The sequence below is a fragment of the Entelurus aequoreus genome, linkage group LG06, assembly GCF_033978785.1.
Source record: "Entelurus aequoreus isolate RoL-2023_Sb linkage group LG06, RoL_Eaeq_v1.1, whole genome shotgun sequence".
NCBI lineage: Eukaryota > Metazoa > Chordata > Actinopteri > Syngnathiformes > Syngnathidae > Entelurus > Entelurus aequoreus.
In genome coordinates, this window is record NC_084736.1 from 22,130,660 (window position 1) to 22,148,159 (window position 17,500).

Genomic DNA, 17,500 nt, shown 5'->3' on the forward strand with positions numbered 1-17,500 from the left:
GTGTGTGTGTGTGTGTGTGTGTGTGTGGGTGTGCGTGCAGCTAATGGAGCGCTTCAAGCAGATGAATGTTTCATGTGTCCTTCAGCTACCTTTGTGCAAGCTAGCAGTCAAAGCCTTTGATCAGTACACTTTTTTTTTTTTTTTAAAGAAAAGTTGTTCTTCGCGTTAAAATGCACTTGAGGAGAATAAAAACAGATTTATTTGTGGAGGAAGCCTTTTTTTTTTTAAACTTGCCTCCTCACCTTTTCACCAGCAAAAATAAGACGTGTGCTCCTAAATCTACGGTCTCGTTGTCGTCATCAGCTACAGCCCAGCAACACACACCAGAGGAGGTTACTTATAAAAGAACACAAAATGGGATTTTTTTTTGGGGGGGGGGGGGGGGGGGGGGGGGCTGATGAAGTCATCCAGCGGTAGGAAGCAGCTAATCACTAACAAGCCCCCTGAGAATCAAAATCACCTTTTGTGTGCTCACCTTGTCGGATTAAGGCTCACTTGTGCGAGGGAGCAAAGTCTAATGGAGGATGAGCGCCAGAGATGAGAAAGTGTGTGTGTGTGTGTGTGTGTGTGTGTGTGTGTGTGTGTGTGTGTGTGTGTGTGTGTGTGTGTGTGTGTGTGTGTGTGTGTGTGTGTGTGTGTGTGTGTGTGTGTGTGTGTGTGTGTGTGTGTGTGTGTGTGTGTGTTATTGTATTTCTACCCTTCTTGAGACATCAACAATGGAAAAAAAAGTACCTTCCATATGAGGAGGTGTGAACAAGTTAGGACATAAATCATGGTCCCAATACGGAAAACCATTGCATTGTGATTTAGGGCTATATAAATAAACATTGATTGATTGATTGATTGATCTAATAGAGAATGTCTCATTAGCACCCCTGGTAGTGAAATCTATCTAAATGAGGGTGGTCCCAAAAAAGAGGGATTTTTCAAATTGACTGTATGTCGGTTTTAAAAGTGCTCCCCCTCTGGTCAACATATGAAATAACAAGTGTGTGTAAAAATGTGAAGGGCTCCCCCTCTGGCCAACATATGAAATAACAAGTGTGTGTGTGAGAAATTAAAATGCACCCATTTTGGCCAAAATAAATGAAAAAAATATGTATATAGAGACATACTCTAATAACTTGAAGTAAATAATGAAGATTAAAAACCAATTGCAAACAAAAAATAAATAAATAAATAAAAATGAACTAAAAGCGGTCTTTTTCTCACAATGTGACAAATTTTTTCTTATAAAACTGGGAACAATTTCTCATATTCTTTCAGACTGATTTGCAATATTTTCTTGTAAAATTATTACTTTTTAAAGCAAAATGGCGACATTTGTCATATACATTTCTGACTTTTATCACAATATTGCCCATTTTTTATTTATTTTTTGTAAAATAGTTACATTTTTTCAGTAAAATGAGGACTATTGTCATCATTTTGCCAAGTAAAATTCTGATTATTATCATATTGCCAAAATTTTTAAGTTTTCTTGTAAAATTGTGACTTTTGTCGAGTAAAATCACGACTCTTTTCATAAAATTGCCTAAATTTTAAGCTTTTTTTGTAAAATTGTGACTGTTATTGAGTAAAAATCCAACTTGTATCATAATATTGCACAAATGCTCAGTCATTCTTGTAAAATTTTGACTTGCATTGAGTAAAATTACGACTTTTGTTATAACTGCCAAAATTCTAAGCTTTTCTTCTGAAATTGTCACCTTTTTCTTGTGAAATTCCAACTCATTCTTCACAACAAGCTTTTACATATTTGCATAGTATGTATATATTATTAATGTTGTAAATACAAATCTTTATATATCTAGAAAGGGTGGTGCTGAAGAGGTAGGCCTTTTTCGGAGGTCTCAAGAAGGTAACAAATACAATAATTTGTGTGTGTGTGTGTGTGTGTGTGTGTGCGTGTGTGTGTGTGTGTGTGTGTGTGTGTGTGTGTGTGTGTGTGTGTGTGTGTGTGTGTGTGTGTGTGTGTGTGTGTGTGTGTGTGTGTGTGTGTGTGTGTGTGTGTGTATGGGTGAGTGTGTGTGTGTACTGTCAACCCAGATGAATTATTGCATAAGCAGGTGCAATGATGAGGAAGAATAGTGAGTAAGATAAACGCTGCAAACCATCTCTGCTCTGTCACATCTTCAAAGGGCGTTTGAGTGTGTGTGCGTGTGTGTGTCTGTTTGTTGAAATATCACCCTCACTATAAAAATGGGACCCATAACCTCCCTGCTTGGCACTCAGCAACAAAGGGTTGGAGTTGGGGGTTAAATCACCAAAATGATTCCCGGGCGCGGCGCCGCTGCTGCCCACTGCTCCCCAAGGGGATGGGACAAATGCAGAGGACAAATTTCACCACATCTAGTGTGTGTGTGACAATCATTGGTACTTTAATCTCTTAATCTTTAATCTCAAACTTCAGTGATGATGGCGATGATGTCACACACACACACACACACAAACAAGGCAGCTCCTATGTTTTTCTCACCTTGTGCGTCTGAAAACAACAACAAACATGTCATTAATAATTTCGATCAAATCCCATCCATTTACAACAATTATTGTTATTACTAAGAACTAGGCTTGGAGTTCCTAAACTTTTGTCACCAAGTACCACCTCATGTACCGACCGCCATAATGAGCAACAATAAAATACAGTAGCGAGATTCACACACCTCTACTTTTGAGTGTGTTCAAATAGTTATAAAAGTTAATCTGTTTGATAATAAAATATTTCAACGTAACATTATAATAAATGTGCTGTTCACTTATTATATTTTATTTTCTTACACTTCTGAGTATCATTTGAAAGTAAGCATTTTTTTCAGTTTGTCTTAAGCGTGTTGCAGTAGTCAGGATAAGGTAGTCTTTGCCATTAAGTTGAAAGTGCCAGTCTTATATTTAGTGGAGTCCAAACAAAGTGTTAATACTGTAGGCCCGGGGTCCCCAAACTACTGCCCACGGGAAGTCCCAAGTTTAATTTTTTTATTATTATTTTTTAAAATTTGTCCTTTCTAATCCATTTTCTACCGCTTTTTACTCTTGGTGTCTCCTAGCCTCTCAGGCAAATCATATTGTCTAAAAATGCATTTTCTCATCGATAACGTGACATCATCGGCAAAGTGCGCACTCTTTCAGTCAATTAGTGCGTGAGGAATATATATATATATATATATATATATATATATATATATATATATATATATACATATACATATACATATATATATATATATTACATATATATATATATATATATATATATATATATATATATATATATATATATATATATATATATATATATATATATATATATATATATATATATATATATATACATACATATACATATATACACATATATATATATACATATATACACACATATATATATACATATACACATGATTCTTAATAGGACTAGTTGTTAAAGATCCCTAAATATATACTCATGTATGCATATACATATATACATATACATATATACACACATATATATACATATATACACATATACATATATATGTGTGTGTATATATATATATGTGTGTATATATATATATTACACACATTTTTTTAACCCAATGTGGCCTCCGAGTCAAAAAGTTTGGGGACCCTTGCTGTAGGGTATTGTACCTATTAAACAACAGCTGTTTGATTGTAACCTGCATCTTAGTTGTAATTTTTGTTTGGAGTTGCTGGAATTGCCATGTAAAATCGCTAATGCTAATCAGTAGCATGTGTATGATATATCCAATGTAAATTAGCATCGAGGTAGCGCATTTCGAAAAGTGGAGCCTTACTTTTGAGTGCCTTCTATTAGGCGTGCTTGCTATGTTGGCATGGAAAAGTACAACATTACTTAGAGGCAGTCCGCTATAAATATGCTTGTTTACTTGCCAAGGGTTAGGTATCGAAATATGGTACAGTTTTATTTTACTTGAATCAGTACCCCGTAGAATTCGGTTGATACCTATAAAAACACTGAATCTGGTGTCCATCCCTACTAAAGACTGTGTACAAGTTTATCCACTGAGGACCAAACAGAAAAATTGAAGGATGCATGAGGAGGGCTTTACAGTTTGCACATTAAAGATGCTAAAAGCAATCTCAAGTGAGTCAATGTATGCTAAACCATCTAAATCAGTGATTCTCAAAGTGTGGCTCCCTCTAGTGGAACGCCAAAAAAAAATCTGTATTTTATTTTCCTATATTCAAACACAGTGTTACTGTTCAAACTGTGTGTAATGTTACACTGGCCAAAAAAGTTAAATATACCAACAATAGAGCGGACCGGTATACAAGCCGCACCTACTAAATTTTAGGAAAATTTAAGATTTTCCCATATATTTGCTGTACCGGACAATAAGCCGGAAATTAGTTATTTATACAGAAAGATTATGCAAATGTTTATTTACATACTATAATTGTTTCCAAACAGTGTCTGTAACATGGCAGTAAAACGGCTGATCAAACAAAACGGAATTCATCGTCATGGACCCACTACCTCCAATTAGCTAAACAGACTCAATAACTAACTCTGCGGTGACGTTATGGTGAATCTACTAAGGGATTTGTGAAACTGAAACAAAACAAAAAGAATGTCATTGTAATTTAATAATACTAACACATACAAGCGTAAACGTGTTAGCATACTAGCTAATGATAATGACGCTAGTGTCATTACATGACGATAGCACGTACAAATAAGCATGACAACACTCCTGCAGACGTCACACATGGGACGGGTTAGTAAGAATAAACAGTTTTAGTTATACTGTAAAACCTACAAACATCCATAAGAGTAGAGACGCTATGAAAAGCAAGAAAACTGAACGATTGAAAGCAGTACATTGAAGGACACTGCAGCACCTACAGTGAGCGAATTTGTCCAACAGATGGCACCAAAGCACAAACAAAACACCTTCTCAGTGTATTGGCTTGAGTTTTTGTTTTTTTTACTTTTTGTATTATGGCCGTCAGCAAAGAAAAATCCATAAATTAGCCGCAGCGTTTTATAAGCCGCAGGCTGCAAAGTGTAGGAAAAAAGTAACAGCTTATAGTCTGGAATTTACAGTATTTGTTAAATAAAACCTCTGTCTTGTTTTTAATTAACACGTAGGCTTACTACGCTACCGTATTTAAATGTTGGTCATTATAGTGGTCTTTGGTGAGTCAAGTTTTTTCCGAGGTGGTACTTGGTGACAAAGGTTCGAGAACCACTGATCTAAACAACATTTTTTGTTGATAATAAATAAAAATGGCCCCCTAGGTAATATTTTTGGACAACAAGTAGGACTTGTGAACTGACACTAAGGACACTCACCGGCGGTGGTTGTTGCATCTGAATCATCCTGGGCAGCTGCAATGACACAAGTGAATGAACTTGTAAGAACCAACATTCTTCATCGTCATCACCTCAGGAGACGTTTGTTTCTCAAGTGTGCGTGCATGATGAGCTCATCGTAACATAAACATAGCATAAAATAAACATAACAAAACAAACAAAAACATAAAATAACACAAGATAAACATAATATAACACAATATAAACATAAAATAACACAACATAAACATAACATAAACATAAACATAGCATAACATAAACATAACAGAACATAAACATAAACATAACCGAAGATAAACATAAAATAACACAACATAAACATAATATAACACAACATAACATAACATAAACATAAAATAACATAAACATAAAATAACATAAACATAACATAAACATAGCATAACATAAACATAACATAACATAAACATAAAATAACACAACATAAACTTAATCTAACACAATATAAACATATAACACAACATAAACATAATATAACACAACATAACATAAACATAAACATAACATAACATAAACATAGCATAACATAAACATAACATAAACATAATATAACACAACATAACATAACATTCATTAACATAAACATAACATAACATAAATATAAACATAAAATAACACAACATAAACATAATATAACAGAATATAAACATAATACAACACAACATAAACATAATATAACACAACACAACACAACATACCATAACATAACATAAGACACAAGGATGTGTGTGATTGTGACAAAACGCAGACATGTGACACTATGAATCAAAATCGAGCTTATAAAGTAAAATATGCGTACACAATACAATGTACACAATACAATGCACACCATACAATGTAGACCATACAATGTACTCGGGTTGTGAATCTTAGGGCACCACACGATTCGATTCCATTTGATTCTTAGGGGTAACGAATACATTCAGAATCAATTCTTGATTTGAAACGATTCTCGATTCAAAATCAATACTTTTTTTAATAACATTGAGTGCCAGTTCTATGATTAACTACATTCCTACATTAAATAGATGAACAGTTGTGAAACATGTCTATATTATTTAAAAGAAAACTGGTTTTGTTTAATCAAATGCTTCCCAAACATGTAATAAAGTCAAATACAAATAAGGCAACACGAGAAGTATCCAACAAGTAAATCTGTACAGCAGATATGATCATAAACATCAGCAATATGGTTTGCCTTGGTTGGCTGGACAGGACAGATTTAAAAAAAAAAAAAAATTAAATTAAAAGTTGATTTTATTTTATTTTTTTCATTAAGAATCGTTACAAGTAATAATTGTGAGTCATTCGAAAATTGATTTTTTTGACACCCCTACAATGTACACACTACTATGTACAGTACACACTACAATGTACACGCTAGACTGTACACACTACTTGTATACAATATATTGTGCATGCTACAATTGGCACACTGCATTTACACACTACTTGTACACACCACTTGTATACAATACCATGTACACACAACTTCTACACAATTAAAGTACAATACTAACTTATACTAGCCTATGACTAGCATAGTACCACCTTACTACTAGCTTACTATTACAGTACTACCTTGTTATGAGCTTATTACTACCACGTTACTACTACCATGTTACTACTACCACCTTATTACTACCTTACTACTATCTTACTACTACACTACTACTAGCTACTACCACATTATGTTAACTAACTACTAGCTTACTACAAGCTACTGGCTTATTACTAGCTTAGAAGTACTACTACCTTGCTTCTACTAGCTTATAATTAGCTTATTACTAGTTTACTAAAACCTTACAACTAGCTTATTACGAGCTTACTACCAGTGTTATGTTATGACTAGCTTAATATTACCTAAATACTAGCAAAGTACCACCTTACTACTAGCTTACTATTACAGTACTACCACGTTACTACTATCACCTTATTACTACATTACTACTACCTTACTACTAGATACTGCCACCTTATACTAACTTACTACTAGCTTACTACAAGCTACTGGCATATTATTACCTTACTTCCACTAGCTTATAATTGGCTTATTACTAGTTTACTAAAACCTTACAACAAGCTTAATTTGAGATTAGTACCACTGATATGTTACTAACTTATAACTACCTTAATACTAACCTACTACTAGCTTACTATTACAGTACTACATTGTTACTAGCTTACTACTACCACGTTACTACTGCCACCTTATTACTACCTCACTGCTATCTTACTACTACCCTACTATTAGTTTCTACCACCTTATATTAACTTACTACTAGCTTACTACAAGCCACTGGCTCATTACTAGCTTACTTCTACTACTACCTTATTTATTTTAGCTTATAATTAGCTTATTAGTAGTTTACTAAAAATGTTACAACTAGCTTATTACAAGCTTACTTACCAGTGTTATTTTACTAACTTATAACTACCTTACTACTAGCCTACGACGAGCTTACAATTACCTAAATACTAGCATAGTACCACCTTAATACTAGCTTACTATTACGGTACTACCTTGTTACTAGCTTACTACTACCACGTTACTACTACCACCTTATTACTACGTTACTACTACCTTAATACTAGCTACTGCCAACTTATACTAACTTACTACTAGCTTACTACAATCTACTGGCATATTATTACCTTACTTCTACTAGCTTATAATTGGCTTATTACTAGTTTACTAAAACCTTACAACAAGCTTAATTTGAGATTAGTACCACTGTTATGTAACTAACTTATAACTACCTTACTACTAACCTAAATACTAGCATAGTACCACCTTACTACTAGCTTACTGTTACAGTACTACCTTGTTACTAGCTTACTACTAACACGTTACTACTACCACCTTATTACTACCTCACTGCTATCTTACTACTACCTTACTATTAGTTTCTACCACCTTATATTAACTTACTACTAGCTTACTACAAGCCACTGGCTCATTACTAGCTTACTACTACTACAACCTTATTTATTTTAGCTTATAATTAGCTTATTAGTAGTTTACTAAAAACGTTACAACTAGCTTATTACGAGCTTACTTACCAGTGTTATGTTACTAACTTAATTATAACTACCTTACTACTAGCCTACGACGAGCTTACAATTACCTAAATACTAGCATAGTACCACCTTACTACTAGCTTACTATTACGGTACTACCTTGTTACTAGCTTACTACTACCACGTTACTACTACCACCTTATTACTATCTCACTACTATCTTATTACTACCCCACTACTAGCTACTACCACCTTATACTAACGTACTACTAGCTTACTACAAGCTACTGGCTTATTACTAGCTTACTACTACTACAACTACAACCTTACTTTTACTAGCTTATAATTAGCTTTCTACTAGTTTACTAAAATCTTAAAACTAGCTTATTAAGTAGCGACGCTGAGTAGCTTGACTACGTTTCCCAGTAGCGTGGCGGTAGCGTCGCTACTTTTTGAACCAGGAATGATTCCTGTAGCGTAGCTATTTTTAGACCGAAGTAACGAGGTAGCTTACATCAAAGCTACAAGCTACAAAGAAGAAAAATGCAAAAATGCAAAAAAAAAAATGTGGCGCAAATCCATGATGACTGGTTGGTTTAGAAATGATAAGTCACAATTGGCTAATGTTGGGGCAAAACATTACAAACTGGCCAATCAGAGGCAAGACAGGGCGGGTCATCGAAACCAGGAAGCCTACCAGCTTCTAGATTTAGATTACTTATGACTTGTTAATGACAAGCAACACAAGTCACATAACTCAGACTTAGAAAAATAATTTAAAATTATTTTATTTATATATATATATATATATATATATATATATATATATATATATATATATATATATATATATATATATATATATATATATATATATATATATATATATATATATATATAAACTGTACATATATATATACTGTGTATATATATATATATATATATATATATATATATATATATATATATATATATATATATATATATATATATATATATACTGTGTATATATATATACTGTGTATATATATATATATATATATATATATATATATATATATATATATATATATATATATATATATATATATAAACTGTACATATATATACATATATATATACTGTGTATTTATATATATATATATACAGTCGCGATCAAAAGTTGACATACACTTGTAAAGAACATAATGTCATGGCTGTCTTAAGTTTCCAATCATTTCTATAACTCTTATTTTTTTGTGATAGAGTGATTGTAGCACATACTTGTTGGTCACAAAAAACATTCATGAAGTTTGGTTCTTTTATGAATTTATTATGGGTCTACTGAAAATGTGACCAAATCTGCTGGGTCAAAAGTATACATACAGCAATGTTAATATTTGGTTACATGTCATTTGGCAGGTTTCACTGCAATAAGGCGCTTCTGGTAGCCATCCCCAAGCTTCTGGTTGAATTTTTGACCACTCCTCTTGACAAAATTGGTGCAGTTCAGCTAAATGTGTTGGTTTTCTGACATGGACTTGTTTCTTCAGCATTGTCCACATGTTTAAGACAGGACTTTGGGAAGGCCATTCTAAAACCTTCATTCTAGCCTGATTTAGCCATTCCTTTACCACTTTTGACGTGTGTTTGGGGTCATTGTCATGTTGGAACACCCAACTGCGCCCAAGACCCAACCTCCGGGCTGATGATTTTAGGTTGTCCTGAAGAATTTGGAGGCAATCCTCCTTTTTCTTTGTCCCATTTACTCTCTGTAAAGCACCTGTTCCATTGGCAGCAAAACAGGCCTAGAGCATAATACCACCACAAAACAGGCCCACAGCATAATACTACCACCACCATGCTAGACGGTAGGGATGGTGTTCCTGGGATCAAAGGCATCACCATTTCTCCTCCAAACATATTGCTGGGTGTTGTGGCCAAACAGCTCAATTTTTGTTTCATCTGGCCGCAGAACTTTCCTCCAGAAGGTCTTATCTTTGTCCATGTGATTGAGCTGTTTGGACAACCATGACATTATGTTCTTTACAAGCGTATGTAAACATATATATATATATATATATATATATATATATATATATATATATATATATATATATATATATATATATATATATATATATATATATATATATATATATATATATATATATATATTTAAATAAGAATTATAAAATACAAAGAAAACGGTGACTTCCAAGTTGCTGTTTGTTTACATGCTATGATGTCACATATGTACCAGGATTTCACCTTTCAAACCAGGACTAGCGTTCCTAACGTGACCCTCAGAATCAGATCCCCAAAAGAGGACTTCATGGTGTCGGTATTTCCAAAAAAGCAACAAGGCGAACAGAGAGGCTCCTTAGCAGCTCTGAGGTGTCAGTGATATCAAAGCTGGTAGATGTATCGACAACAACACCTCTATTTTAGATCAGCTTTGTTTTGAGGCTGCAATCTGCTGAAGCTTCTCTCAGCACTTTCACTTTGCATCTCACATTTCCACGTGCTCCTCGCTCGCTACTTGGCCGCCCCAGCCTTTCCTTTACCAACACGCAAACGAGGTGAAGAAGGAGGACAAGAAGCCAAGATGAAGAAAACAGCAAAGAAGAAAGAGAAAAAAGGCAGGATGAAGGTAAAAAGATGAGGCAAATAAGGAGGAGAAGAAAGGGACAGGAAGATGTGAAGAAAAAGCAAAGAAGGAGGAGAAGAAGAAGAAGAAGAAGAAGAAGAGGAAAAAGAAGAGCGAGCAGGAGGAGGTGAAACAAGAAGAGAAGTTAAAGAAAAGAAGAAAAGAAGGAGAAACAAAAGATGAGGAGGGGTGTAGGAGAAGGTGAAGAAGGAGACGAAGGGGAAGCAAAGATTTAGGGGGAGGAATAGGAGAAGGGGTGAAAGAATGAAAAGAAGCAGGGGAAGGAGAAGGAAGACAAAGAGGAAAAGGAGGATGAGGAGAAGAAGGAGGAGGAGAAGATGGCAAACAAGGAAGAGGAGAAGGAGAAGGTGAATGAGGAAACAAATGAGAAGGAGAAGGAGAAAAACAAGGAAAATGAGAAAAAGAAGCAGGAGGAGAAGAACAAAAAAGTAGCAAAAGAAGAAAAAGATGAAGATGGAGAAAAGATGGAGGACAAAGAGAAAGATAAGAACAAGAAGAGGAAGGAGGAGGAAGAGTTTGTGAAGGTGAAGATGAGGAAGAGGAAAAGAAAAAGGAGAAATAGGGAGAGAAGGACAAGAAAAAAGGAGTAAACTGAGGAGGACGAGGAGAAGAAGCAGAAGAAAAAAAGAACAAGAAGGAGACAAAGTAGAAGGATGAGAAGGAAAGGAACGGGAAGAAAAGGCAGAAAAAGCAGAAGAAGGAGGAAGAGGAGGAGTACAGAGAGACGGTGAAGGAGGAGGAGGAAAAGGAGAAGAAGAAGGACAAGAAGGAAAAGAAGAGGAGGAGAAGAGGAAAAAGAAGAGCGAGCAGGAGGAGGTGGAGCAAGAAGAGAAGTTAAAGAAAAGAAGAAGAGAAAGAGATAAAAAGGAGGAGGAGGAGAAGTAGGAGAAGGTGAAGAAGGAGACGAAGGGAAAGCAAAGAATTAGGGGGTGAAATAGGGGAAAGGGTAAAAGAATGAGAAGGAGCAGTAATTTTTTAACGGCCTGCGACAAATTTGAAAAATACTATTGAAAGAATAACATAAAGAAATGTAATAAAAGAAATGTAATAAAAGAAATGTAACGAGAAAAAGTTGCAATGTTGACTCCAATAACACACAGCTGCAATGCAAAATCATTGTTCTTGGGAATTATTGACCTAATCAGGGCTCCAATTACTTCACATCAAATATTACACTTTGAAATATTTTTGGGGGAAAATATTGCATATTTTGTGTGTTTGTCAAATTAAAAAAAAAAGTTTTCTTTGACTGAAAATGCATAAAACAAAATTCTTCACTTCCTGTACGTGTCCCAATACTAATGAGAACCGACATAAAAACTGTGTCTATGATGATTATGATTCAGTTGAAATGGAGTGCTAATTGTGAGCGCAATCATTCATAAGTTGAATGATGCAGACACATTTGTTACTGGATACTTTCTAATACGCTTCTGCCTTAGAGACTTTGTTTGTGTAAGTAATATTTACCTATAATTACTTGATATTGGTTTATATCGAAAAATGTGCTGTTTTACACTGAAGTATTGTACAATTATTATTACGTATGTCTAGCTTGAGTGCTATTGTGTGCTTAGCTGTTGTGTAGCTGCTAGCTCCCAGTAGCCTCTAGCCTAGTACGTTTACCTGTCCAGCTTTGCACAAGTAAACACGTTGCAGGACTGCTTGTATCGCACCCTACATCACACATTTTACATGCCAGCCGATATCATCCGAAAATACTTGTTGCTATCAATATCGGCTCAGAACCATTAGTATTATTTGTATCAGCTGGCGATATCACATATCGCTTAACTTCCATTACACGCTCACCAGACAATTCATGACATCATCCAGGTATCAACAGTATCAACACCACAGGTAATAGAGTTATCACATTGATAACAACATGTGCAATATTAACCAAATTTACTAACGACATCCAAAATAATAATTCAGTCTTTTACAAAGATGTTCATTTTTGATTAACACAGCTTATGTATTAATTAAAAAAAGGTTATTTTTGAAGAGAAGGGCTAATTGTTTTGCTGACACCTAGTTGGCACAATAATTGACGCAGTAAGTTGAATGATGCGGACACATTTGTTACTGGGTACTTTCTAAGACGCAACTATAGTTATTTAATACTTGTTCATATTGACAAATGCAATATTGTTCGATGATTATTACGTATGTCTAGCTTGAATGCTATTGTGTGCTTAGCTGTTGTGTAGCTGCTAGCTCCCAGTAGCCTCCAGCCTAGCATGTTTACCTGTCCGGCTTTGCACAAGTAAACACGTTGCAGGACTGCTTGTATCGCACCCTATATCACACACTTTACATGCCAGCCGATATCATCCGACAATACTTGTTTTTGGCTGATTTTAGACCGACATGCGATATCAATATCAGCTCAGAACCATTAGTATTATGTGTATCAGCTGGTGGTATTACATATATCACATATTACATATATTACACTTAACTTCCATTACACGCTCACCAGACAATCCATGACATCATCCGGGTATCAACAGTATCAACACCACAGGTAATATAGGTATCACAGTGATATCAAAATGTGCAATATTAACCAAATTTACTAGAGACATCCAAAATAATAATTCAGTCTTTTACAAAGATGTGAAAAAATTTATTAACACAGCTTATGTATGAATAAAAAAATGTTTTTTATTGAAAAGAAGGGCTAATTGTTTTGCTGACACCTATACGATAATTGACGCAGTAAGTTGAATGATGCAGACACATTTGTTACTGGGTACTTTCTAACACGCTTCTGCCTTGGAGACTCTGTATGTGTAAGTAATATGCAACTATAGTTATTTGATACTTGTTTATATTGACAAATGCAATATTGTTCGATGATTATTACGTATGTCTAGCTTGTGTGCTATTGTGTGCTTAGCTGTTGTGTAGCTGCTAGCTCTTAGTAGGCCATAGCCTATAACCTGTGCAGCTTTGCACAAGTATGGACACTGCAGGACTGCTTCTATCAGAGATGATATCACACATTTTCATCCCATTCAGTTTTTTTGGGGGCCGATATCAACATTGGATTGGGACACCCCTAGTATTGACAATACATTATGAGAAAATAACGTTTACTTTAAACAAAAGCTGGTCCTGAATTAATTTGGTATGAGCTCGATAACAAAATATGCAGTATCGCCCACCCCAAAGCTAGTTAGCTTCCTTCTGTCGGTTGAAAAGGCATCTCTCGCCTCAAAGAATATTTCTATTTTTAGCCGCGTCCAGCGAGACACTTTAAGAGCAGCACTGCTTTGGCTGGAAACAATTCCAAGACGATGCCAAGCTTTTAAAAGAAAGATACTTTGGAAGCATTTCTCGCCGTTATTGCCCCCCACGAGGCTGAGCAGCTGCCACACGATGGCGTGATCGAGACTCCGCATCATCCTCAGAGGTGTCCAAACGTTTCCCACTGAGGGCCCGACACTGAAAAATTAAAGCATGCAGGGGCCATTTTGGTATTTTTTATTTTCAAAACCATTACAATATATGGATTTTTTTTTTTCACCTTTAGGACTCCCCTCAAGTACGGTCCCGGGGATCTAGAAGGGTCTCAATCATAAAAATGTTACAAAAAAGTCATATATTTTATTTCTAAAATCATCATTCTACACTTAAATCTCCACACCAACTTCAGGCCTGTCTGTTGATATGGACTTATAAAACATATATGTGTATGCCCTTTTTTGTCAAAGAAAATCCTTTCTTTTATGGCCAAAACACAAAATATGCAATATTTCTCCTCCCCCCACAAACAAATTCAAATTGGAATATTTGATGTGAAGTAATCAGAGCCTTATAATTTATAAAACAGCAATTGTGTTTTTTTAATTCCCACGTAAATCCTCGGGGATCCAAAAGTACGAGCGTCATAAAAAATAAAAATAAATTTTTTTAAGATTATAAGTTTTTATGTTTTGTTTGTTTTATGCTCTTTTTGTCAAAGAAAAAAAATATTTTTTAAATGGCAAAAACACAAAACATGCAATATTTCCCCCAGAGTATAAATATGTTGTGAATGAGAAGGTGTGTCCAAACTTTTGGCCTGTACTATATATATATATATATATATATATATATATATATATATATATATATATATATATATATATATATATATATATATATATATATATATATATATATATATATATATATATATATATATATATATATATATATATATATATATATATATATATATATATATATATATAAATAAATGGACTCAAGGACACACGGACGTGACCAGGATGGTAGAAGGAGGGGATTGAACCAGTAACCCTCAGATTGCTGGCATGGCCACTTTCCAACTTCGCCAAGACGTCCCCATATATATATATATATGTATGTATGTATATATATATATATATATATATATATATATATATATATATATATATATATATATATATATATATATATATATATATATATATATATATATATATATATATATATATGTACATACATATATGTATGTGTACATATACATGTATGTATATGTTCTTGTATATATATATTCTTGTGTGTGTATATATATATATATATATATATATTTGTATACGTACATATATATATATATATATGTATGTGTACATATATATATGTGTGTACATATACATGTATTTATATGTTCTTGTATATATATATATATATATATATATATATATATATATATATATATATATATATATATATATATATATATATATATATATATATATATATATATATATATATATATATATATATATATATATATATATATATACACATACACAAGAATATATATATATATACAAGAACATATACATACATACGGAATATACGTTAGGTCAGGAAAAAACATAGAGGCTATATCATCCCTACAAGCCTGTTTCGCAGGTTTCCCTGCTCTTCAGGGGATTTTATGTGTATAAATGTGTGTATACAGGCTGATATTTTTTGTGTATAAATGTGTGTGTGTGTGTGTGTGTGTGTGTGTGTGTGTGTGTGTGTGTGTGTGTGTGTGTGTGTGTGTATATATATATATATATATATATATATATATATATATATATATATATATATATATATATATATATATATATATATATATATATATATATATATATATATATATATATATATATATATATATATATATATGTATATATATATATGTATATGTATATGGCAAAAAAATATTTCAACGTGAAGTTATTTGAGCCTTGAATAGGTCAATAATTCATAACATTATTGATTAATTATTATTTTAGAGCAATGAAAGTTTTAAAGAAAAAAAACAGAAAGCATACTTTGAATTATTAGAGTCAACATTGCAACTTTTCCACAGTACTTTTCACCTGTTTGCGATTTCATTCCATATTTAAATTTTTTTTAAATAGTATTTTTAGAATGTGTTAAAAAATGAAATGTGTGCCATGGATCGCACTTTAGACACCACTGGGATGTAATAAATGAAAATGGAATTCTGGATCTATTTATTTTACCGCGGATGAGTATCAGTGACATTATTGGCACTTGGACGGCGGCGGAGCATTATTACCAGGACACTTGACACACTCTGCCGTGCCGACGTCAGGTGCGGACCTAGCTTGACATTCTCTATCAGCAGGAATGCTGGCTGCATCATCAATGAGGAGATCATCACCTTCTATAAGAGGAGCACACTGACTCGGCACGCATGCAGCAACAACATGGACACCTGTCGCGTCTGCACTTGGACATCACTGAAGAACTTTATAGGGTGACAAGTCTTTCGTCATGTCCCCAGGAATACCGGGCCAGACATGATGGGAACGTCCAGTCGGGATGGAGCTGCTTTGGATTTCAAGAATGTTTAGCAGAACTAGAAGATCTCAGGACTTCAAAGCAGAGCAGGAGACATTTTAGGATGTTTGGATGACCTACTTTAAGGTTTTTGACTGCCGAGCCTCAGTTAGAGGCCAGAAGAGTGAATGCTTTTAATAATAAATATTATCTCATGAATACATGACAACTTCACAAACATGAAGTCATCAAGAAATCAGTTCAGACAAGTTTGTGTGAACTGGCTGGTGAAAGAGAATATGAAACTCAGCAAGTTTGTTTTTTTGTTGTTCTTTGACACTCAGGGGCTGGATATTGAATTTGAGGACATTGAACCTCCTTCAAGGCAAGTTTATCTATAGAGCACAACTCATATGCAAAGCAGATACAATTACAAGACGGTGATCCGCATCAGCCCCAAAATGTAATCACATGGGGCGTCATGTCACGTCTGTTCTGTCTCCCTGTAATGCAGTGGTTCTTAACCTGTGTCCGATCGAACCCTAGGGGTTCGGTGAGTCGGGCTCAGGGGTTCGGTGGAGGTCAAAACACACCCGACTCATCGTGTAAATAAAAACTTCTCCCTATAGGTGTATTACGGATACGGCAACAGCAGAAGTCACACTGAT

The 17,500-nt window shown here is 34.1% G+C and overlaps 1 protein-coding gene across 3 annotated transcripts in view; it reads right to left on the reverse strand.

The window, feature by feature from the left end:
* Positions 1-17,500, reverse strand: part of mybpc2a (myosin binding protein Ca) — a 134,700-nt gene that overhangs the window by 92,456 nt on the left and 24,744 nt on the right. For all 3 annotated transcript variants that reach the window (XM_062050251.1, XM_062050250.1, XM_062050252.1), the window contains exon 2: positions 5,321-5,356. In XM_062050251.1, coding sequence (XP_061906235.1) covers positions 5,321-5,356 — 36 coding nt within the window. The remainder of the gene's footprint in view (positions 1-5,320; positions 5,357-17,500) is intronic.